The 26,052-nt window shown below is 37.7% G+C and overlaps 1 protein-coding gene across 1 annotated transcript in view; it reads left to right on the top strand.

The window, feature by feature from the left end:
• PPM1L (protein phosphatase, Mg2+/Mn2+ dependent 1L) overlaps positions 1-26,052 on the top strand; it is a 296,606-nt gene that overhangs the window by 178,928 nt on the left and 91,626 nt on the right. Inside the window, exon 2 of the mRNA XM_030329386.1 lies at positions 20,277-20,451. Coding sequence (XP_030185246.1) covers positions 20,277-20,451 — 175 coding nt within the window. The remainder of the gene's footprint in view (positions 1-20,276; positions 20,452-26,052) is intronic.

Here is a 26,052-nt window from a genome sequence, read left to right on the forward strand (position 1 = left end):
ATATTAGAAAAATGTTATCATATAGGTTGTTTTAAGTCATTTCTTCCTTGATTATTCTGTACTTAAAGAGCAAGTGGATTCTACGGTTGAAATTTGCTAAGAGAGTAGAACTTAATTGTTACCACAAAAAAAAAAAAAAAGAAGAAGGAAGAAAAATGTGAAGTGATGGATGTGTTAATGAACTAGATGGGGGGAATCCTTTCACAATGTATTCACATATCAATTCACCATGAAATATGCTACTTTAAATATCTTACAAATTTATATGTCAACTATACTTCAATAAAGCTGAAAAAAGGAACTGAAATTTGATTCAATAATACCTTGGAATTTCTCTGGGAAGTATTTAGTTTATAAAACCCCAAAGCATAATTAACTATGCAGCCTGGAATTTGTCTCTAAAAAAACTTTTAATCTCAATATGATAAAGTCCGTTTAAGGGCCCTGTTAAGTAATTGTGTTTGAAAATAATTTATCTGTTTCCATGTGATTTAATTTAATGAACTTATATATCTATTTCAGGTCTTTCTTCTGCCAGACTTTCCCCTTATCAATTCATCTTTCACACTGCTGCCCCACTTTGTGTTTTAAATCACAAACCTGGTGGTCCATTCTTTTGTTTCACACACTTCAAGGAATTGTATATATTGTAGACTTTACAAGAAAATCCATTACAAATGACAGATTTAATAATTTGATCTCAGAACCAAATAGTGAGTTGGGTTCAGAACTCAACTTTATCATTTACTAAGCTAAGCAAGTTAATTAACTTTTTTGGACCTTATGTGAAAATGGGTATAAAAATAGTACATATTTTTTAGAGTCATAATGAAAAGTAAATAAGATAATGAATTTGAATGCTTGGCTTAGCATTCAGCATATACAAACGTTTCAATAAATATTAGCTATTGCTGTTTATTATTATTATAGAATTTATTTACTTATTTAATTTATGAGAGAGAGAGAGAGCATGCGTGCATGTTCAAAGGGGGAGGGGTAGAGGGGGAGGGAGAGAGAATCCTAAGCAGGCTCCATGCCCAGTGCAGACCCCAATGCAGGGCTCAATCTCACAACCTTGATATCACCAATTGATCTGAAATCCAGAATTGGAAGCTTAACCGACTCAGCCACTCAAGTGCCCCTATTATTATAGAATTTAAATTCGTAAGTATACATACATGGTTCCAAGTATACATACATGATTCTGCCTTTTGTTCCACGTTTTCCTCTCCCTTGAAACATACATATAGACTCTTCACTCCAGCCCTTAAACCCAATTTAACCTCAAACATACCGTGTTTTTCATGCCTTTGTGTGTGCCCTGTGTTCTTTGCCTGCGTTGCTACTCTGCTTATTGTTCTGCTCTAACCTTACATCCCTCAAGGCTCAGCTCACATATGTCATGTGTCATGGTGTTTCCAAGACTTCCCACCTAGAGAGCTTATCGTACTCTTTTGTAGTTGTTTCTTTACCACTCATCTGCTTCCTTAAATCATAAGCTTTTTGAGGGCAAGGATTCTTCTTTTTGCTCTCTCTGTTCAGCATAATACTAGGAGAATCGTTAACACTCAATAAGTGTTGAAAGAATGCATACTCGAACGAATTACTAGGCCTGTTTTGTAACCCAGTACAGGCAGCCATCTGCCTTTCATAACTGAATTTTGACAGTTGTTCATCCAGTAGACAGGATGACAACCACACCTTAGTACATTTATTCAGTTTCCCTCTTGAGGATCATGGAAGTTGGGCATTTCGCTTGATTCATGGATGCCATCTGGTGGAGGAAAGAGTAACTACAGGTGTGTGCGTAACCAAAACCATGTGGAAGTGCACATGAGTACTGTTCATTAATATGGAAGTTTCCACAGTTTTACAGTGGTTACTAGAAGCCTAGTCAGGAATAACTCCCTGGTTTGTTCTTTAATTCTTGTGCATTTGTTTTCTTAATATTTGAAGAAGTTGTTCATTTACAAGTAATGTTTGAAAACATTACTTTGGCTAATAAGATTATATGACTAAGTATTGTTCATCTGTTCCAGTATGTGATAGAACAAAACTGGAAAGTCTTATAATGCATGTTTATAAAAAGATTTAAACTCTATGAATTTAGGAACTTCCCAGACCCTATTTCTAATTGCTTTAGCTCATATAGAGAATAGCAAAAAAGAGTGGCAGAGATCCTAGAGTAAATGGGCCATCCATTGTATACAACTCTAACTTCCTATATTGCATATGAATTTTTTTAATAAAATTGAGAAAAATCTAGTGTAAGAACTTAAGTGAGTTAAGGTCAACTGATTATCTAAAATTTAGATAGTGAATTTTAAAAATGCTTCTGTGATAATGAGGTCTTTTGATTCATTCATTCCTCAAGCAGTGAGCATGTACCTAATGCCTGATATTGTACAAAGTACTAAAGAACCAGAGATGAAAGTCATAGTTCTAATTTTGGCCCAAATAATGAATATTTAGGTAAGCGTAAAGCTAAATAACTTTTCATAAGACAAATCATACCAACTCCATTTAGATTTTCATGAATTCCTTATATTTATTGACCCATCTATGTGAATCATAAGCATCATGGGTATAAAGTTACCAGTTTTATTCTTGCTATTTTGATGGATTTTCTTAGAGTATATGAATCTAAAGGGAAGTTCTTTATGATATTTAATAAAAAGTAGATATGCATTCAATATTCACATTTTAAAATTACATTCTACCTATCTGAAGGATAGACTCTCATCCCCCCACCCCCTGTTTCAACTATCTGGAGCACTATAATGAACCAGGCAGTAAACAAAAAAGGACTAAGGAGAAAATGATAATCATAAAGTCCATGAAGAGCTTCCCACAGCAATCAGAGTGCTTGGATGTGGGAACCAACTTCATGTATAGGAGAAATGAATGTTTCCACCTTTTGTGTTCTAAATATGGTCTTAACAAAAAATGCTAGATTTTCTTCTGTGTATTCTCGCTGAAAAACTGTGGAAGTATGTGTTTCACTTCAGAAATATATCCATCAAAGGAGGTTAAAATAATTTTTCATCATTTAGAGTAGTAGAGTTAAATGGGACATTCACTTATGTGGAACTCTTCATTCCCTGATGACACTTGTTAAATGAGGTATTACAGAATTGAGCTATCATTTATAGAACTTTCATTTGAAAAATTACATAGGACACACATACACCCAAATCTCATTTTCTCTTTAAAGAACTGGAATGGACCCTGAGAATTTACCTAGTTCTTGGGAAGGATACCATTAAAATGTTACATTAAAATGTGTTATATATAAAATTTTGTTTTGTACAGGTCATTTCAAACCAAACTGGCAACTCACTTATAAATAGCTATTCAAAGCTAAAATGGCCAGCTACCTGTCTTCTAAAATTCTATTAACCTTCTATTTAATTATCTAAATGAAGACACATGATTGGTATTAGAACAGAAAGCTTGGTTTGTTGAGTGCATCTTGTAAGCCACGTAGACTTATTTAATGACCTCTTCATCCTAGAGCACTTAGATCAACATAATATGTTTTGAAGAAGACTCATAGGTACTATCTTGTAGAATAAAAGGAGGGTGTAGATGGCAAAGATTATACTTTTTATAGTCTGATTACTTCCATACTAATTTATGACATTTGGAAATTGCTTGTTGCAACAATAAATCTTTAGGTGAATTTCCCTTGGATATGGACTCTCTGGATATAGGACATAAAGATAGGACCCTGCTCCATAGTAAATGGTTTTTGCTTGCCATTTCATAGACACCAGCCCTTACTAAGCAATTCATTATTTTCTAAGGTTGAAGCAGCTGTGGATTACTATAATTATGAATTTATTATGTCCCTGCCAATCTACGATGAATCCTAATTCAAACTTTACATGTCTCTTTGGAACCTTGTTAATTTTCTTGTGATAATGTGGTTCTGACATATGACAGTTTTGAGAATCCATAGTTGCTTAAGTTAGTTTTTTATGATGCATTGCCAGTTGCCCATTGTTTCTAGAATGTCTAATGACCTTTTCATTTTTAACATTACATCATGTTACAGCAGCTACTCTTTATAATGCCTGGCTGCATTTTTATCTACCCATTTCCTCTGAGGATTGCTACTGAGCTGCAGTTGCCTCTGACTTTTTAGGTTATGTGGTCAAGTGGAAAGCTATAGAATGTTTAAGAAATCTCTCTGGAGTGTTACAACCAACTTTATTGGGTTCACATAGTAAATTTGCATGTACTTACATTTTAGAGCTGATCAGATTGTTTTGTGATTATCTCTTTAGTCAATTCTGTAGCTAGATTGTGACCTGTTTCTAGGTGATGACTCTGTACAACTTATTTTTACACACCTAGAGCCAACACATGATTAAGTACATGAAGGCAAATAATAAATGTGAGTTAAACAATATCAGTAATATATATACATATACATAATCAGTAATATATATACATATACATATACGTAATGTGTATACACACACACACACACACACACACACACATATCTGCTGATTTTCTTTAGCTTGGCCATTAATATATACCAGGGTTTGGCAAACTTTTTCTGTAAAGAGCCATATAATAAATACTTTAGGCTTTGTATATCATATGTACTCTGTCTCAACTGCTCAACTCTGCCAATGAAGTTAGAAGCAGCCATAGACAGTATACAAACAATTGTTTGGGGTTGTGTCCCAGTAAAACTTTATGTACAAAGGCAGGTGTTTGGGCTGTAGTTTGCCGCCCTGGATTTAGACTAAGACACATGAACAGGTTTCATCTCTTGTGCTAACTTTGATTGATTGGTGGCTGCCTGGAGTACAGTATTGAGGGGGATTCTCAGTGTGGGTCTAAGCTCAGTGACAAATCTTTGACCGAATAATAAAACATTATTATTATTGTTAAAGTCTTTAATAATATTATTGTTAAAGATGTTAATTCATCTTAACATCTTAAGATGGAATCTTAAGGCATGTATTTTATGTCTCAGCTTTATCCCTGGCTTCATCTCAATTTTACTATATTATTTTTCTTAGCCGCAAATTCCTAAAACTTGCCCACATGAAATATTTATGAAACTATAGATTTTGTTGAAGAACAAAGGACTATGAGAGGTGCAAGGGCACATCTGCAAAACACTGACAGTCAGACCCACCTTTCAGGGCTGTTGTGAGGATTAAATGAAGTAATTTATAGAAAGTACCAAGTATAGTGCCTAGCACACAGTAAGAACTCAATAAATGGTAGCCGTCAAATATATGCCTACTAAAGAGCTGGGTCAGCCCACCTAGATGGGTAAATTATGTTACTTACGATTCTCTAGCCATCTTCCCAGGTAGGTGGAAAAAACTCTGAAGATGTGAATCTTAATTACTCAGATTGTATCATTCTGAATTAAGTCTCTGCCAGTGAGAAATACTAAGCTATAATATACATTCAAGTCTTTTTTTCTATTCTTTTGTTTGTGGGGAACTTTCCACATGAAATAGGACCATGTATCCACATAGAGGGAACATGACATGGGGGGACCACTGGCCTTCTTTCTTACCCTGCTGAGGCAACTTGCATACATTTCTTTAAAAAAGTTTAATTTTATGTATTTCATTTTACTTTGTTTTAGTTTTATTCCTCTGACTTTTTGGGCAAGAATTTTACAACTGAGGACAAATGATTCTAAGGTACTTTAGGCTTATTAGTTGATGCTGTTTTAGCTCACACAGTTCCTTTTGGAAACATATTTTCTGTGACTTAAAGAAAAAAAAATAGTAGAAGATACCCAGAAGTATTATGATTCTGTGTGTTATTGTAAAAAGGTCAAAACTTGGTGTAAATTTAACACTTGAGATTAATGTGGAAGGAGAGCAAAGACTCTACCAGTTGCCTGTACTAAACAAAGACAGGCAACAGTGTGAGGACTAGGTGAGAAAGAAAAAATTAAAAATACACAAGATATTGGGGCACCTGGGTGGCTCAGTTGGTTAAGCGTCTGACTTCATCTCAGATCATGATCTTGAGGTCCGTGGGTCTGAGCCCCGCGTCGGCCTCTGTGCTGACAGCTCAGAGCCTGAAGCCTGCTTCAGATTCTGTGTCTCCCCCTCTCTCTCTCTGTCCCCTCCCCGTGCTCACACTCTGTCTCTTTCTCAAAAATAAACATTAAAAAAAATACATGAGGCATTATTAACTGGGAGGTCAAGAGCTTGTTGGGGCCTGATTGTCATTCTTAACTCAGCTTCTTTATGAGAAAGTCATGTTAATGAAAAGAAATTCAGAAACTAACCCCCCCTCCCCATCCCTTGCCCCAACACAGAAAATTATTACTGGTTTTATTTGGGCAAGTGTAGTGTGTATTGCTCCCTTCCATATGTTCCTCAACAGACTCAGTGACCTGTATCTAACACCTCAGAGTACAGGTCCATCGTGAAGCCTTCCCTCCTATAAAATTGCAGCTTCTATTCACTCATAGCTCTCATTGATGCACATTTTAGAAATTCCATATCAATAAAATATGCTCTTTTTGCTGCCTGTATTGACCTCTTCTTTTTTTGTTATCTTTATTATTATTTTTTTTTTTATTTTTATTTTAAGAGAGGGAGAGACAGCAGGGAAGGGGTAAAGAGAGAGAGAGAGAGAGAGAGAGAGAGAGAGAGAGAGAGAATCACAGGCAGGCTCCATGCTGTCAGTACAGAGCCCAGTGTTGGCCTCGATCTCATGAACCTTGAGATTATGACCTGAGCTGAAATCAAGAGTCAGATACTTAATCAGCTGAGCTACCCAGGCACCTCTGTATTGACCTCTTCTTATTTCCTTACTCTTTACTCCTTTACCTGTGAACCTCCTAATTTTTAGATCTTGGCTCAAGCATCATTCTCTCAGGGAAGCATCCCTTTTCCCCCACCAGGTTGTTTAGGTTTGTTTGTTATATCCCCTCAAAGAACCTTATTCCTTTCCTTAGAGCACTTCTGTTTATATTTATACACTTACTTAAGAGACTACATATTTCGTTAATTTTTGTCTCCTCACTAGACCTTAAGCCCCATGAGAGCAGAGACATGTCTACTTTTGCCCACCATTATTCCTAGCAACTAGCACACTGCCTGGCACATAGTAGACAAGTAGTAATTGGAAGGATGTAAAGGATATAATTCTAGCCTGTGACTGCATGCCTGCTCATCCAGCTCTTGTTCGGAGTTGAAGCAGGACTTGGGAAAGGATATATTTTTCTCTGTAGGGTCCATGAACTATTCGCCTACTCAAATTTATTTTAGTTTTTTAAAAAAAAAATTTAAGTAATCTCTACACCCCACGTGGGGCTCAAACTCACGACCTCGAGATCAAAAGTCACTCACTCTTCTGACTGAACCAGCCAGGTGCCCCTGCCCATTCAGATTTTAAAATGTGTCATTTTATATTTACATAAGCAGGTGTATTCACTACTAAATTATAGCTGTGCCATGCAACTAGGTATCCCATTTTCCTCTTGCTAAAATAAGATACCCTTTCAAACTCTGTATGCAAAGTTATGCAACACCGCTGGTGATGCTGATTTGCTTTCCTTTCTGCTACATTTTGCTGCCACTCTTCAGGCTTCAAAATTCCACTGGCAGTTCCAGGCAGAGGTCAAGCCAGTGTTCTGACCATGCCTGGGCATGGTCAAGAGGATATCACTATGTTTTCAAGGTGCTTTGCCACAGGTCATTTTGTGGCCTGTTTCACACAGCTTGCTGAGACTTGCTTGATTGCGCACAAGCTGTTGGGAAAGGGTTCCAGGTGCTCCTGGCATCAGAAGTACTCAAGGTCAGTTAGCTTGCTTTAGGGAGGGCTCAGCCTTTCAGAGGCCGAACAGATTGGCAATTTTATACAATAAAAAAAGCCTGTGGCACGGAGGGTAGACAGGCCATGTGGGAATATCACTGCATACAGTAAGGTTTTTATAAGAATTAAAAATATTTACGCACCAAACTGACTCCTGGGGGATGCAGGAGGGCTTTATTGTGGAGGCTCTGGTATAGCTCTGGATATACATCAGAATTTGTTGTATAGCTTTGCAAAAATACACGTGCCTACACCTTATAAAAAACAGAACTCTAAGGGGTAGAAACTGGTAGGTTTCTCCCTACCTCGTTAAAATATAGTACAAGTTTAAAAAGCAGATTCTAGTGTCCCACCTGAAATATCTTGATTTATCAAGTAGGGAATAGAACCCATAGTCTACATTTTTAAGAAGACATCCCCTACCCCTGTCCCAGGTGATTCAGAAGCAGTAACATCCCTGAGAAACACTGATCAAGTCCAACCACCAAATCTGTAGAAAAAACTAAAGCCCTGTCCTAAGTGTCCTTTCCATGAGTGGATCTAATAAGGCTTCTCTGAGACCTCGTTCATGAACTTCATACTTGGGTTCCTAAAATGGGACACGAGATATACATTGTGTGTGTGTGTGTGTGTGTGTGTGTGTGTGTGTGTGTGTGTGTGTATCCACACACACATGCACACAAGGGGATCCATTGCTCTCCTCAGATTTTCATTTAGGTTCAAAATGATACAAAAGCAATAAGAAACAGTTTCTTAGTTTGAGATACAGCAAGGGCTGGCTCTGTCCAAACTAGCAAAACTAACAGTCCTGTTTCCTGTGGTATTAAACAAGATTTGGTGCTTAAGTGTAAAATAGTATGACATTTGTGTAAATGGCAGAAGAGTGGCAAATGTCGGAGTAATAGAAAGAAACACAATGGGCCCTGTCCTTTTATGTTTGTGATCAAAAAAATTAACATTCATAGAGCATTAAGCTTAGTTTTCAAGTACCCCCCTCTCCACCCTTTTCTCCTGGTATGCCTACACTGGGTTCAGTGTTATGTGTGAAAACACTTTTGTCCCACCTGTTAGTTGCTCATAAATTAGTGAGGTGGCAAATAGGTGGCTGGATGCAGACCATGTGAGTGGTTGAGAGCTGTAGAGAGGTCCAAACAAAAGACGGTGCTGTGGCAGTACAGGGGAGGGAAACCATAGCTTTTGTTCTGGAACACTCCTTTTGCAACCTAAGTAATGACTCCTGTCTCTACAGAAGTTTTAAAACTATGGGCATGCAATAGATGCTACTGAATGCATTCTTTCCTTCCCTATGTGTGAGATGGAACAAATTAAGGTGGTTTTTTTGTTAGGTTGTCCTCAAAAAAGTTTTGATGGTAGGTCTTGCAGGTGAAGCCAGAGATGGAGAAGAGTAAATTAAACCTTAAAGTAGTTCAGAGTTTTGTGTTTTCCTCCACGCAGAGTTAAATCTCAGAGTACACAATGTCTGTCTGTCCTGACCTTCACTTTCCCACTTTATGCCTCATTCCTAGGAATTTCTCTCAGTGCTTTATTGCTTCTTATTTTACCTCCCTATATATAAAAACCTGTTCAACTTGTCCACACTAAGACTGAACATTTCTTTTTTTTTTTTTATTTTTTTTTCCAACGTTTATTTATTTTTGGGACAGAGAGAGACAGAGCATGAACGGGGGAGGGGCAGAGAGAGAGGGAGACACAGAATCGGAAACAGGCTCCAGGCTCTGAGCCATCAGCCCAGAGCCTGACGCGGGGCTCGAACTCACGGACCGCGAGATCGTGACCTGGCTGAAGTCGGACGCTTAACCGACTGCGCCACCCAGGCGCCCCAAGACTGGACATTTCTTAGTGTATTACTCCTTAAAATATTTGCCTTTTGATAGGGGAAGAACTAGCATAAACCAGAGATTGAAAGTTCCATGCAGAAATTGGAATGGCAGAATAAGACAGTTACCAGCTTCCTGGACAGAAGGATGGACCCTTCTCCACACCACCACTGCACATACAAGGAGCCTAAATGTAATACTGATTTTGAAGGCACTTTTTAAAGTCCTATCAGTCTGGGGACATCAGCTCGATTGGCATTGGCCTTGAACTTCTCTGCCACCTGGCCACATCTGTTCTTTGGAGGTGCTCCCTGAAGAGCCTGATGGTAGCTGTGGAGCAGAAGCCAAATGAGGCCCAAGAGGAGTTCTCTGGCCCTATTGCCCGACAAGGAACATTTTGTCTGACTATGTTCTGGCTGCCTCCCTGAGAGACTGCTCTATTGTTATAGAGTTCTTTTTGATTAATTAACTCATGAGTGTTTTATAATTCATTTATAACAGTTGGTCCCATTGGCTTTCTGAATTACCAAGGGCATTTTCAGTTAGCATTCTGCATGGAACTTTCTAGAACACATTTGGAGAGCATCTAGGGAAATTAGTATTTACCCAAGCCTAAGATTCAGAAATGGAAGGGAATTTTATCAGTAATTAACCATAATTTTCTTTGAAATATACCATGTTTTCCTCTCTGTAAACAAACATTACCTGGCTTTTTTCTTCTATAGATGTCAAGTGTATAGAATGTGAAACGATTTCTTACTTCTTTCCATAACTGCTGAAATGATAGGAACTCACCTCTCAAAAAATTGAACAAGACTGCTTTGGCTGAGTGCTGCTTGTTTTCTCAACAGATTTACAAGACAGTTCACCAGCAGACTGTTTTTATGTTGCCATCTCTCAGGAGAACTTAGATGTGTGTATGTGTGCTTTAAGAAAAAAATTAAAAGGACCATGGAAATTGTATAGTCTATTCTCCCCTGATTCTCTAGAATGTGTGTGGTAACTGAGGGGCAAAGGCTTCATTAATCATCACTTTGATAGTAGAAGATAACTTCAACTTTTCTTCAGACTGTAAATAGATGAACCTTTTTAATTCCTTAGAGTTTGAGTGTAGATTTTTATTATCAAAGCAGTAAGATTAGGAAAATAAATCACATGGCTAGACAGTGTTAGATTCCTTGGCTAATAATATCTTACTGGACTAGAGAACGGGGATCTAGAAAAGGAAAGTAAGGGCACCTGGGTGGCTCAGCTGATTAAGCGTCTGATTCTTGGTTTTCGGCTAAGTTCATGATCTTGCTGCTTCATGAGTTCGAACCCCATGTCGGGCTCTGCGCTGGCCTCGTGGAGCCTGCTTGGTATTCTCTCTCTCTCCCTTTCTCTCTGCCCCTCCCCAACTCACACTGTCTCTGTCTCTCTCAAAATAAATACATAAACTTTAAAAAAAAAATAGAAAAGGAAAGTAATTTGGTATATATGTATATATATCCATCTGCAGTCTGGGAAGCTATCACTTAGGGAGTGGAATTTGAGTTATATTTTCACACTCTGACATGCTTGGTGCTACCACGTGAAAATGGCCTCAGATCAAATATGGATCAGATGACTGATAAAATTATTAAAGATTTGTCACTTGAAGAATCCCAGGTGAATTATCCTGAATAATCTATAACTTAGCAGTCAGCACCTTTATGATTAAACTAAATGAAAACTTCAATCTCCATATTAAGTAGGTAATATGATTTCAGGTCCCTCACTTGCTGAGTGTTATGCCCTCTGTGGTGGTCATTCCATCACAGACTGACTAACATTTGCACATCCACAGCTCTGGCTCTCCAGAGCAATCTCAAATCTCCATAATAAGTGTAGGATTTCATTTATATACTTCAGGTTTAAGCCAGGAACTTTTTCCTGATGCTGTCTCTCTTGGAGGAATCACATTCGCCTTCTTGAGCCAGGATTATGAATTCAGGAGTGCAAGATGGTCCTCTCAGAGATGTCTTTCTTATTTAAATAACCCCCTCCAGGTTAGAAGTGGCAGAGACTAAAAATGGCAAGAAATGAGGCTTTTGGCAGGTGTGAGAGAGGAACAGCTCCCTTGCCTTATGTCCTCTTTCTGGTGGGCAAGGGCACTCACTCTGACTTTGTTTTAAAGTGCCTGGGGCCATAGAGCAGTTGTCAAAAGTTAATGATATGTAACCATAAGAAAGATGGATTCCACGATGGACCTAAGTAAATTAACGTGTGATCTGTGTGCTGGCTGCTGCCAAATCAGCCCATGCACATTCACTTCCCTTCAAGGGCAGGCAATCCTTGTCTGCAATAAAAATATTACTCCCTTCTCCCTTCTGTCTTCCTGTGGCACAGATTTTGAAGGATCTCCTTTATGGTCTCTCCTTTATCTTGTGAGTACCTAGCTATCATTCCTGGGTCACCATTTCCCAAAATTCAGCTTTTCTTCCTACTCAGTATTTGCAGAATTGATTTCCCATCTGGGCTTTCTTGTATGTCATCTTCAGCACCAAAGTCTACCTCTCAGCTGAAGGGTCGCTGATCAGATGCCCTTAGGGCCAGATCCAGCACCATATTGTGTGTGATGAGATCGCTGTTAGCTGTGGGTAATATGGATCCAAAGATCAGCCCATTAGTCTTCTTTTGAACCAGTTTTAGAAACCTGTGTTCATTTATAATCAACACTTATTTGAAGCAGTAGCACACTGTGTTCCAAGTCAGGCATATATATGGTATAAATATAAACTGAATGGGGCTGCCATCAATTATTTGTCCCATTCACGTCAATGGAGCATTTCTTTTCGCCAAATTACAGTTGTGTGTGTGTGTGTGTGTGTACACATTAGGTAAAATGAAGGGGGGTGGGGTAATTTATAAAATCAGATAATTTGAAATTTGAGAGTTATTAAAATTCTGAAACTTCTTTTTTTACTTGGCAAAGAAGGCTCAAGACCATCATTGAGGCAAAAGTGAGTGTGTGTTTTTAAGGTACTTTTCTCAGATTTTGTAATCTTAGAATCTCATTTGTTAGTTTTTCTAAGTTGCTTTGAAATTGGGTCTTTACAGCAGGACTAGCATTTATAACACAGCTCATTACAAACTTAGTGTTAAAACCCATTCCTTGGGGGCTGCCTGCCTGGCTCAGGCTGTGAAGCTCATGGCTCTTGATCTCAGGGTTGTGAGTTTGGTCTCCATATGTTGGGTATAGAGATTACTTAAAAAATAAAATGTTTAAAAAAATCATTCTTTGGTTTTAAAAATATCTTCTAAGTAAGAATTTATTGAGTTTAGAAGGATCTTTGTTTCTTTCTTTTTTTTTTGAATATCATACCTAAAATTTGTAAATATAAAATTGCATATGATAGACTAAGTCTTAGACTTGGTAATAAGATAGACTATTTGATTAGAAAGTAGGGGGCAAAATATTAAAAACTCCCACAGCCATGAAATATACAGTATTAAATAAAAAATGTAAAGCATATTTTCATTAATGACATCAAAAGCCTGTTTTTATTTTAAGCCTGTCAAAGGTCAAAATGGATATTAACTTGACCTCTGCTAATTCTCAGAGAAAAATACTAAAAGTAATTTGAACATAGGTCTAATTTGCTTGTGATCTTTCTCAAATGGTGGCTCTAGTAGAAGTTAATGCAGTATCACTTAATATCTTTTCTTGGAAATAGCTTTCGCCTCCCTAGAACTTGTAACCAAAGTCATTTGTCTGGTATTCTTCTTTCAAGTTCTATAAAATAAGTCTAATACTTTCTCCTTGTGGAGGTTTTTCCTTTTTGAGGGGAGGTGGTGTATATTCCATAGGTTATGGAGAGGTGGATATTCTCCAGGCTTACAGTTAAATGTTTAAAAGTAAGTTTATTATGCTTCACTTTACTCAGTTTTCCCATTTACTCTTAATAGCACCACCTCATGTTTAGCTTCCAGTTTTGCAACATCGAAGCCATTTTACACATTTTTCTTCCCCATCTGTCACCAAACTTGGATCAAGTGCTCCTTTGTCCTCTTCTCAGGGCCCTTTTCCCAGCCTAGGGCTGCTTTACCTTGTAAAGGAATGACCACAGTAGGCATCGCCCTCTTTTTAAAAAATTTTTTTTTCAACGTTTATTTATTTTTGGGACAGAGAGAGACAGAGCATGAACGGGGGAGGGGCAGAGAGAGAGGGAGACACAGAATCGGAACCAGGCTCCAGGCTCTGAGCCATCAGCCCAGAGCCTGACGCGGGGCTTGAACTCACGGACCGCGAGATCATGACCTGGCTGAAGTCGGAGGCTTAACCGACTGCGCCACCCAGGCGCCCCTTCCCTCTTTTTTAAAAAAAAACTTTTTTTCTCTTTTGGCTTGCAAACAGTTGGTGTTTCCGGCTCCAGCACTCACTGTGTAGCCAGGGATAAATGACTTAGCCTGTCTGAGTCAGTGTCCTCATCTGTAGAAACTTCTTAGGGTCACAGTGAGGATTAAATAAGTGAATACACATAAAGCATTCAGCATGGTGCCTGGCATATAGAAAATGGTCAATCATTTCCTACTGTTTTTATTTTAGAAAATTGGGAAAATGCAGAAAACAGCATAGAGAAAAAAAATTAGTATCACCTGAACTCTTGGTACTCTGAGATAACTGTGATCCATATTGATATAATTCAGCCAATTTTCTCCTCCCACGTGTAGTGTACAAACTGTTTTGTAATCTGCTTTTCATTTTGAACATTTCCCCACATAATTTAGTGTTCTTTCATAATATGATTTTTAATAGCCACATTGTATTCCATTGCATGGATGCCGCATAATTGAATCAACCAATTTCCATGAATAATACTTCAGTAAACATGTTTACACCCAAATCTTTTTCCCCCCTGGAAGAGAATGTAAACTTTTATTCAAGCAGTGATGTCACAGAATAAATGGCAGTTCTTCCAGACCGCTAACCACAATCCCAGGAGTTCCTGTGTGAAGAATAAACTCCATCTTGAACATACCACCATAACAGTCTGCCCCAGCCTTAGAGAACCTACGTAAATGAGAAGGATTTACATTCAAAAACATTACACCCAAATCTTTAACCTCATATTTAACTTTTTCTTAAAATAAGTTCCTAGAAAGGCCATTACTAGGTAAAAGCTACACACTGTTTTAAAGTGGTTACATTTTTTCATATTCTGTCCAAATAAATTGTCCCATTTATACTCCAACCATAGTATGGAAGGCCAGTTTTCCTGTCCTTCAGACTTTTTACTTGTCTCCGTGCTTTAATTTTATTCAAGTGCTTCTGAAACTCAGCTCCAAGCACATTTTTTCTCAAAACAAGATGTGATTATTTATTTCTCTCCTTGAGATGGTTAGTATTTCCTGTTACTGCTGGTACAGATCCAAAGACTGTGGTTTAACGGGGAGTTAAAACTTCTCCAACTGCCAAGCTCTTTCTTACTTCTAGTTTTCATCTTCTTCATTTCTTAATATTTCTTCTTATGAACTCGCATTCACTACTTTCTAGATTGCTTTTCTTTCCTCCAGTAAATGCTTCTTCAAAACTGATCTTTAAACTCCAGTGATTTGTCTGGTTCTTTTCTTGTTCCCACTCCTTAATTTTTCTCCCTGGAGGCCATTCAGCACTTAATATGGCTCATATATTACATAAATATGTTAATTTATCCCAAGATTCATGCCTGTTTTTTATTTCTTTGTGAAGTGTGTTTTCCCAGTATTTCATGTGTGCGTGTTGTTTGGACGTTAAACTTGCAGATTCCTTTATATCAGACGTTTGTTCTCCAAGTGGTGTTGGGTCTAATGCACTTTACTCAGCAGGCATTCAAGAAGTTGGAATTGGCTGGCTGACAGGTTTTTAAGATGAATTGTGAAGCAGTTAGCAGCTTTTAAAATACTTTGCACCCCCGCCCATTCTTTCATATATATTATTTCCTAAAGAACATATACCACTGTAATAGTAAAGAGCTTTTTAGCCGAATGACCAGTAACAGCCTTCTACCTAGTAGGTTCCTGAATTTAGACACTTAGTCATTCTGCTGCTTTTCTTTTATCCTTTTGAGTATTTTTTTACAAGGTCTGCTCTAGCCCTTTACTGTCCTCCAGACCAAAGTTGCTATGTATGCAAATTCTGTAAGAGGGTGCATTGGCAGGGCACCTTTTGTGCCCTGCCTCACCAGTTTTTAGCTCATCTTTCCAGCTGTTGACCATCTTCTCAGGTGTAATCTGGAGAACCTGTGAACTGTGTGTCTTCCAGTTTCTGCCCTGAGGCTTCTCTGCTACCACCTGAACAAGCACAAACTTGAACATGTAGGCAGAGTTAACCTCCACAGGGCAACCATTAACTGAGAAGCCCAGTTTTGAGCTGCATTCCACATGACTCTTCAGAGGGTCCCTAGCAGATTCAAGCCCATTGCCAAATGAAGAAATAAAAGCAAGAATGGAGAAGATGGAACAATTATGGAGAGAGGAACACATTAAATAAAGCTTCCTATACAGCTTTGTATGTGAAGTACATAATTTGCTATTTTGGGTTTAAGCTGTTTACTTTCCTACAGTAATGACATCAGTGATAATTAAAGACTAAGTGTAGTAGCATTTTCCAGTGGAAAATGACTCCTAGGCTCTATCTAGAATCGTGAAAGCAAGTTAAGATTGCAAGCAAAGAATTATGAACTGTCAGAAGGTTTTCTCTAAAGGCTATCTAATTCTTGGCTAGAGCCAAGGTGTTAAACTTCTTGGTGCCAAGCACTGAACTGGTTGCTGGGGGAACCCAAGGGTATGTATGTAAGATACAATTCTTACCTCAGCCACACTGAGGAAAATACTTACACCTATACAAATACCTACACAAACACTTGAAAGACTGTTGGCTACTATTAGGTGTGTTCACTAAAAGAATTTGTAGCATTTTAGCCAAACTTTGAAGGATGTGACGGACTGGCCCAAACCAGTAATTTGTCTACTTTCATTCAAAGTTATTGTGAACATACAGAATGGTAACAGCATAAATTGCTGGGGAAAGTGTAAAGTACCACACGAATGCGAGATACTGATATTGCTAACTAACATTATCGTTTCTGGAATGGTTGATTGTAAGAGCATGTAATTTAGGATTTAAACTTCCAGTAGCATTTCTCATTGATGAAACAATAGATAAGTAATCTTAAATTTTAATTTTGTTTTTCACTTTTTTAGAATTCCAATGAAATTTTTAAATTTAAATTTTTCTTTGTATTATCTGTTACCTGTGGAATAATTATAATCTCAGTTAATAAGATAATAGCCTGTTTTTTTATTGAGATATAACTGACAATTGTTTCAGGTGTACAACATAATGATTTGGTATTTGTATATATTAGGAACGATTACCGCATTAAGTCTAATTAACATCTATCACCACACATAGTTACAATTTTTTCTTGTGATAAGAATCTTTAAGATCTACTCTCTTAGCAACTTTCAAATATACAATACAGTATTTTCAACTGTAGCCATCATGCCAAACATTATACGCCCAAGACCTATTTATTTTATAACTGAAAGTTTGTACCTTTTGACCACCTTCACCCATTTTGACCACCCCCATCCCACCAATCTGTTCTCAGCATCTACGAGTTCAGTTTTCTTTTGTTTTGTTTAAGATTCTACATATAAGTGAGATCATATGGTATTTGTATGACAGCCTCTTTTTTAACATAGATTCACGCTTGAACATAAGGTTTTAACTGCCATTTGAATACATTTAGAGCATTGCCTCAGTATGAAGGTGATTTCTTGAAATATCTTGACAGAATCTAGTATTTTGCCAGAATTGCTTTCTTTCTGTTCCTCTTAAGAATCTTTCCCACGGGAAGAACTCTATACATGCACATGCAGTTCTACTGTTTTAGAAATGAAATGCCAAAGTATAACAACAACATAGTAAAAAAAAAAAAATAGGCCCTGTTCAAAGACCTGTATCATGATTTTAATTAGAAAAGTAAATCAGTAGTACAATTGGAAGGAAATGTGTATGCTTTCAATAATAGAGAGTACACCAGTATTTGTAAAATGTGCATTTTAAATTACTGCTGGTACCTCATAGATTATCTCCAAGGAAAAACATTAAAGACAGATATTACACTGAATAGCAAGGTAGTATGAGTCTAAAAATAGTTATTCTGCAGTATGTTTGTTTTCCAGTGTCAAGAGAAAATTGTTATTAAACTCTAGAATTAAATATGTTGTGCTAATATGCTGAGTCCATTTACATTTTATGGAATAATTTTATTTGTTCTGCACTAGATGGCTGGCAGAGAAATTGAGCAATGTTTGGTGATATTTTAAAATTGTAATTTCATCAACAACTGACCTAGGAACTCTAAATGTAAATGTGGAAATAAAAAGTGTTGGGTGCTATATTTTGCCATTCTGAGGACTGATCTATAACTTTTCCCCATCATTTCCCAGTAGACTTTTCCTGGGAAATTAATTGTCATTGTTCTGGCAAGTTTCTCTTCCTCTTAAACTGTGCTAACATTTAAAAGGAAAACTCTGAAGGTTACAAAAAAACATTTTAAAGATAAAAATTATAATAGTAAGAACAGTGAAACAATTCAGAAATGTGGAGAGTAAAAAGTGAGTATGTTCTCTACAATTGGAGTATAGCCCTCCCTACCTTCTCCCAGGCACATATGATATTACAGATTAATTATATACATACATATATGTATGCTTTCCATAAAAAGGATATATTGTCACTGGTATTCTGTAACTTTGTTTTTTAATGTTAAAGGTAATATCATGATGTTCTTCCTTGTCAGGTCATATAGACCTAGCTCATTATTTCCAAAGGCTATAGAGCATACTGTTCTATAAACGAAAAAACAAAACAAAACCCTGTTGATGAGCATGTACTATATATGTGTTTGTGTGTGTGTTTAACTCACACTTGTCTTAAATTATGCAATGAATAGCTGTATCAGAATTAAAAAAATATATATATATTAAACTATGTGGATGGGTCTTTTAGGGACATATCCCAGAGACAATTCTTTTTAACAGTTTCTTTTATTTAAATTTATTAGTGGTTGTGAGTATAATTTTAAGCAGTATATATATGCATTTGTTTATTTTTTTTTATTTTTAAATTTTTTTTTCAACGTTTTTTTTTATTTATTTTTGGGACAGAGAGAGACAGAGCATGAACAGGGGAGGGGCAGAGAGAGAGGGAGACACAGAAACGGAAACAGGCTCCAGGCTCTGAGCCATCAGCCCAGAGCCCGACGCGGGGCTCGAACTCACGGACCGCGAGATCGTGACCTGGCTGAAGTCGGACGCTTTAACCGACTGCGCCACCCAGGCGCCCCTGCATTTGTTTATTTTATCACCTTCAGTCCCCATGCATGTGAGGCAGAACTGGACCGCCAGGAGATGCCAAACTCTTGGTTTTCTTCAACGTTTATTTATTTTTGGGACAGAGAGAGACAGAGCATGAACGGGGGAAGGGCAGAGAGAGAGGGAGACACAGAATCGGAAACAGGCTCCAGGCTCTGAGCCATCAGCCCAGAGCCTGACGCGGGGCTCGAACTCACGGACCGCGAGATCGTGACCTGGCTGAAGTCGGACGCTTAACCGACTGCGCCACCCAGGCGCCCCCAAACTCTTGATTTTCTTAAGCGATGTGTTTTAAGAATTTCACAATTCCCCTGATTCATACATGCTGCTGTATCACTTAATTTCTCCCTTAAAGTTCTGTTTAACTTTAATTGTGATTCTCAGCTGGGAGGGAGAAGAGTATGCTATCTCCAGCCCAGCAGCAGAACATACCAGAATCTTTGGGGAGGTTTTTTTCAAAGTATGCATGCCTTCCTTCCTACCTCAAATGGAAGCTTGCTTACCTGGTTGAAAAATCACTGCATGCGATTTCAGGTGTTACTAGTTAGGAGTGCTTCGTGCAGATTGTGTAGCTGAGAAAAAGAAAATAAGCTAAGAACGATCTATTTCTATGTCTATATATCTATATCTGTATCTATATATCAGAAATATATATGTATATATATAGGCCAAGACATTGAGTGGTAAACAGTTCTTTTTTCAGGTTAAGGGCATCATTGCCTTAGGTCTCTTCATTCTGTTTATGCCATTATTCCATTATCAGCCCCAGCAGAGGACTCTCTATTCACTTCACAGGAGTTCCTGCGTAAGCATTAATGAGCAGAGAACATCAAAGCAGAGAAGTGGATGCCGTGGCATAGGTGAGCTCACTGCTGGGATGAGTGACTAGCTTCTGCATTCTAGACAAGGGCAAGTCAGATTTATAGCCAGTAAAATTACTATCACTGGGTCCTCAGAGTTCAGCGGAATAGTTGGAACTCCGGGTGATAACTCTTTGTATGCCAAACCAAATCCATCATCTTTTGTACCTTTAAACCTGGTAGAAAATTCCTAGAGGTCTGTGAGTCTATTTGAAGGCCCACCGTACTTCGTAGAGTGGAGTCTAACAATGACAATGACAAGAATGTGCTTGTCTAAAGGGTTTGTGTCACAGTGCTTTCGGTTTCACTACAGCACTTGAGGGGAAGGGAACAGCCTAAGATGGCTACTAATAGGGTTCTCTACCTGTTTTAACTGCAGACTGCAGCAGAATATGTAAAATCGCGACTCCCAGAGGCCCTCAAACAGCATCTTCAGGACTACGAGAAGGACAAAGAAAATAGTGTTTTGTCGTACCAGACCATCCTTGAACAGCAGATTCTGTCAATTGACAGAGAAATGCTAGAAAAATTGACTGTATCCTACGATGAAGCAGGTATGTTTGTCTTTAACACGCACGCGCGCGCGCACACACACACACACACACACACACACACACACACACACACAATTTTTTTCCCTGCAGAAATGTCTTTATAGACTTTGGTTAAATTTAGGCCCTTTTCTGAGGTAGAAGATGAAGGGCAGACTGGATTCAAAGTTACATAACATGGATTAACAATAAATTTCTGCTCTGCAGTTTTAGTATCAAAAATTTCATCAAGAGATTCCTAAAAATGGCTCTTAAATATCAAATCCCTTTAAATTTTTTGCTTTTTTTTTTTAAATGGAATTTTTCTGGCCTCTTATCCACCATGCACTCCTGTTGATTTAATCATTTAAAGTGTCACTTCAATTTTGGATACCAGCTAAAACCTTTTACATCCGACAATCCAAGGATTGTTATTTGCTTCAAGCATTACTTTTTAATTTCAGAGACTTTCTTTTCTAAAGAGGTACCATTTTTTTTTCCTTCAAGTTTCAAGCTGAACTTAACTTTCTTTTCCTTTAGCTCCTCAGATGAATTCTCACCCCTAATACCACATTGTAGACTTGGGTTCACTGCCTGCCATAATTCACCCATCTAAGGGAGTTTCTTAATGAAGGCATGGACAGGCCTCCTTATAAAACCATTTTAAAATATTACAAGGTCTGTCAGCTAGAACTCAATTTTAACAAAGCCAGTACAGTATTACTTGGAATTTTAAAATCTTTAATAAAATTAAACTTGGGAGAAATATCTTGGATAAAATTGTCATTACTTACCCCTTATTCTCCCCTCCCAGATTTAGGAAAATAGGTTGCTAATGGACAAATGTTGGTAATATTGATCCCCATTTTAATACCAGGAACTTCTGTCTGTATTTTCACAAGGAAGTTGTTAGTTTGCATCTTATTTTCTTTCTCATGATCTAAGCAGTCTCAATGCTGACATTCTTAACATTTGATTTCAAGCTTGAATAGCAAACAGAAGAGCAAATTTAAAAAGCAAACATTAGGGGCAGCTGGGTGGCTTAGTCAGTTCTTGATTTCAACTCAGGTCATAGTCTCAAGGTCATGAGATCAAGCCCTGTGTTAGAGCATGGAGCCTACTTAATATTTTCTCTCTCTGCCCCTCTACCCTGCTTGCTCTCTCTCTCTAAAATAAATTTTTTTAAAAAAATCTAAAAAGCATATATTATATACTACATATGTCTAACCACTAAAGCAGTTTTCTGGTTACCAATCTGTTCCCATTTACATTCCATCCTCTAATCCCTTTACACCCCTGTCAGAAAGGATCCATATCTCTACCCTTGCCCAAGACATTTGCCCAAGACATTACTACTCTCTCTCAGTCTCCTTTGCTTTATTAATTTTCCAAACACATTGGCTTTCTTCTGCCTGGTGAGTGTTAGTTATTTGATCTCCATATTTATCTTGTTTTTAACATTCTTTTCTTTGGAATTCGCATTTATCTCCTCTCCCATCCCCAATGAAATAAAGTAAAGCTATGATTTAGCCCAATGAAAATACTATGAATATTTATAGAATCTTAGAGATTATAGACCTCATGTAGTCCACCCACTTGCTGTTCCCATAACCATTTTATGGTGAGAAAACCAGGACCCACAGACCTGCCTAAAATCACACACCTCCTAATTACTAATCAAGCTGGGCTTTCACCACACTCCTGCAGGTTCTCATCCCCTCAGTAGGCATTTGTTGAGTGCATAGCAGATTTCTAGGCCATTGGAAGAAAGAGGAAAGGTATCAAAAAAGGCAGGGAGGAATCTGAGATATAGAAAACACAGATCTTGCTTGAAATCTAGCTGGCGAACTAACACATCTGTGTATGACTTCTGGAGAAAAATTCCTGAGGAGTTTGGGAATAGGCACACTCTGGAATAGCTACAAGCTATCAAAGTTAAGCTGAAGGGAGTAAAGGAATAGTGAAAGCGGCTCAGATTTTCAGTGGGACTCTTTTGGGGACAGCATTAGTTTAAACCCTGAAGGACAAATGATGAACATGGTTTTATGAAGAGAACATGGTTTTATGAACATGGTTTTAGTCTGCATGCATGAAAGGGCCCAGGTGGACACCAAGCTGGCAATGAACATCAGCCTCAGCCTCCTACCACTCAGTTTTAACTTCTTCAGGAAAAATTTTCCACTCACCTGCACTCTTGTTGAGTAACTACTCATCTGCAGAGGTGCCCTTGTATGTGGACGTTAGGGGCAGATACTCTGGCATGGAATTTATCAGTATGAAGGATTTATCAACTTGAAGCAGTGGAATGAAGACAGGATTGATTGCTGGAGAACTGAATTCTGGGACTTTCCTCTGGCTTAACAGTGGTGTGATCTTTAGCAAATTAATCTCTTAGAGCCTCTTTCTGCATCTACAAAGTTGGGCTAGTAGTATCTCACAGGGTTATTATAATAAAAGATAGCATGTTTGGGGAAGTCCTTAGAAATCATATTGCAAATGCTGCTAATGTTGAATGAGAACAGATTTGGATCTTGTCTGTCTCTCAGACCAGTTTAAAATACTCTTAAGAGGGTTTTCTTGGCATATAAAGTTTGGGGAGGGAGAGGGAAATTTTTAAAAATGATCTTCAGATGCTTCTCAAAGTCAAACCACATCTATCTGTTAAATTCCCCACTCTGGGATCAGTTTGCCCTTGGTCATTCCTGCATGAGGTGACACATTTTGTGGGGACTGCGTATATGTATATGAATAGGTGAATGTCACTGTGTGTTATAAAATCAAAAGATCATTCACTGCCTTCTCCTCCACTACCCATATATTTAATATTTCATTTAAAGAAAGAAGAGAAAATACAAAAATACTGTTATTTAATAGAAAAATATTTCATCATAGTACAAAAGAATCAGGATAGAAAATCAGTAAAAAAAAAAAAAAAAAAAATAGCCAATACCTTCAGATATAAACATCCTATACTAAAATACTCATTTGCTTCAAGTATTGAACTTCTTTTTTTTTTCTAATTTTTTATTTATTTTTGAGAGAGAGACAGAGTGCAAGCTGGGGAGGGGCAGAGAAAGAGGGAGACACAGAGTCTGAAGCAGGCTCCAGGCTCTGAGCTGTCAGCACAGAGCCGGACATGGGGCTCGAACTCACGAACTGTGAGATCATCACCTGAGCCGAAGTTGGATGCTTAACCAACTGAGCCACCCAGGTACCCCAACTACTGAACTTCTTATGCTATCCTAGGTTTGATGTCCTCACGTTCTTTTTTTTTTTTTTTAAGTTTATTTATTTATTTTGAGAGAGAGACAGAGAGACAGAGAACGAGAACACGGGTGAGGGGCAGAGAGAGAATCCCAAGCAGACTCTGCTCTGTCAGCACAGAGCCCCATGCAGAGCTCAATCCCATGAACTGTGAGATCATGACCTGAGCTGAGATCAAGAGTCAGACGCTTAACCGACTGAGCCGCCCAGGCGCCCCTGATGTTCTCACATTTTTAATTCAGCTCTCCTAGTTTTAAGAAGTAGTTGTAAATTAGACACTAGCCTGGTCTCTAGAGAGGTTAATTTGTTTTTAATGCTCATCCACGGATAAATCAGCCTGAGTGACTTAATGACAGTTGCCACCATCTGTGGCCTCTAAACTTCTAAATACCAATTAATGAAAAAATTCCTTAGATGCTTGTCTAAAACCAGTGGCTCAGAGCCTTTTCTCCCTCCCTCCTCTTTGTTAGTCTTTCCTTCTTAGCATCCTCTCTTTTCCTTTAAGTATATACATACCTTAATGCTTTACTCACCTATAATTCAAGTATCTGGCAATCTGACATACCTGAAATTTAGCAAAGAAATGGAAAGTAAGGAAACACCACATGCAACCATACCATGTCACAGAATTTGTGGACAAACCCATACAACAGAGGCTTTAGATTCTCACCTAGAATCTATATATTTTTATTTTATATTATTCTGAGCAGTTAGGTTATATTTTCCAATGTGATGTTTTCTTTTATAAAATTCTTTTTCTGACCATGAGTGTTACATTTTTATTGCAGAAATAGAAATAAGTAGAATGGTGTAAGAGACTAGTAATTATAATAATCCTACCATTGTGAACATTTTGGTGCATTTCCCTCACTCAAAGCATTTTTGAAATATGGTTGATAATTCTGCAGTTTTATATTCGCTTTCTTCACTTAGCATTAGTACGTAAGTACTTCCTCATTTCATTAAAACCTCTTTAAGTGAAGATAATTTTAATGGCTGCACAATATCTTGTTCTTTGAAAGTACTGCTAGCTAACTAAACATTCTCCTATGCTGACACTTACGGTTTTTGTTTTTGTTTCTGCTATAATGAATCATGCTGCAATGAATATGGTGGGCATTTGTCTGCATTTCATATTACTTTAGAGAATAGACTTTGGAAAACCTGAGTTTAAGATTAGGATTAGAAGGTGGGGAAGGGGATGATAATTGGAGCACAGACCCTGAGGGCAGCGAGGAATACGAGTAAGGAGTAAATCCACAGACACCTATAAAAAAGTTATTCGTATTCCCAGCATTGCACTACACTCTGTGAAATCAGCATCCATAGACTCTATATTATAGGGTTGACATCATTGATCTTCACAGTAGTGACCTTGATTCACAGAGAATGTTAATTATATTTTGTATGTAAAAATAGTAATTGTGTAAACCAGTTTAGAAGTATTTTCATCCAAGTGATTTATTTTTAAGTTTTGACAGGAATGAAGATGTTTTATGGTATAATTGAAAGAGGTTTTGGAACTAAAAGACCCAGACTGTATTCTAACTCTACTGCCAACCAGGTTTATGATCTTGAGTGAGTCACCAAATCTTCCTAAAGCCCATTTTCCCATCAATCAAAGGCATGGACAGGATCTCATAGATGTCTTCCATTTCTAAAACTGTAATTCTGGTCTCTTGACACTGGAAAATGTAGGTAGCCATAGTTTCTGCAAGGTTGCATGTAGCTTCATCTTGAATCTTCTGCTTGCTCTATTGCCTCCCTCTTGTCTCCTCACACATCCCATGTAATTTGTATGTAATATATGACTAAAAGAAAAACATTACTTAACTTTCCTGGCATCTGCATATGAAAATGCCTAGGCACACTTTTGTTCGTGGGATGGGAAGTGAGACGATAAGAGTCCAGCAACATTAGATTTTGGAAGGAGAGTTTCTGAGCCATCATTCATGGATCCTCATTAAGACACCTTAACTTAGATATTTTTATTAGCATTTGTTAATGCTAAGCAAAATTCAGAGTAGGAAGTTTTACATTTGATCTATTAATGTTTTTACTTGAATTGAAGTACAAGTTCATACATATTTCAATAGGTTGGGTTTAGCAATACAGAAATTTCCAAAGAAAGCAGTGGCATGATTTGAGAAGAGATCAAAATAGCATTTTACATTGTCTCACTGACTACCATTATGTAAATTTTCTTAATTTGTCATAGTGGGCAAAAGTTGAAGGGCTGAAAGAGCAGGAAAGGGAATCTTTCTTTGCAGTGTTTATTTTTAGGCTAGTATATTCTTCATATTTCTTTATATAATCTCAAATTGTTTCTAAGGTTTTTGTTTTTGTTTTTTGAGTTGGGGC

This window comes from Lynx canadensis, chromosome C2 (assembly GCF_007474595.2).
Source record: "Lynx canadensis isolate LIC74 chromosome C2, mLynCan4.pri.v2, whole genome shotgun sequence".
NCBI classification, from domain to species: Eukaryota; Metazoa; Chordata; class Mammalia; order Carnivora; family Felidae; genus Lynx; species Lynx canadensis.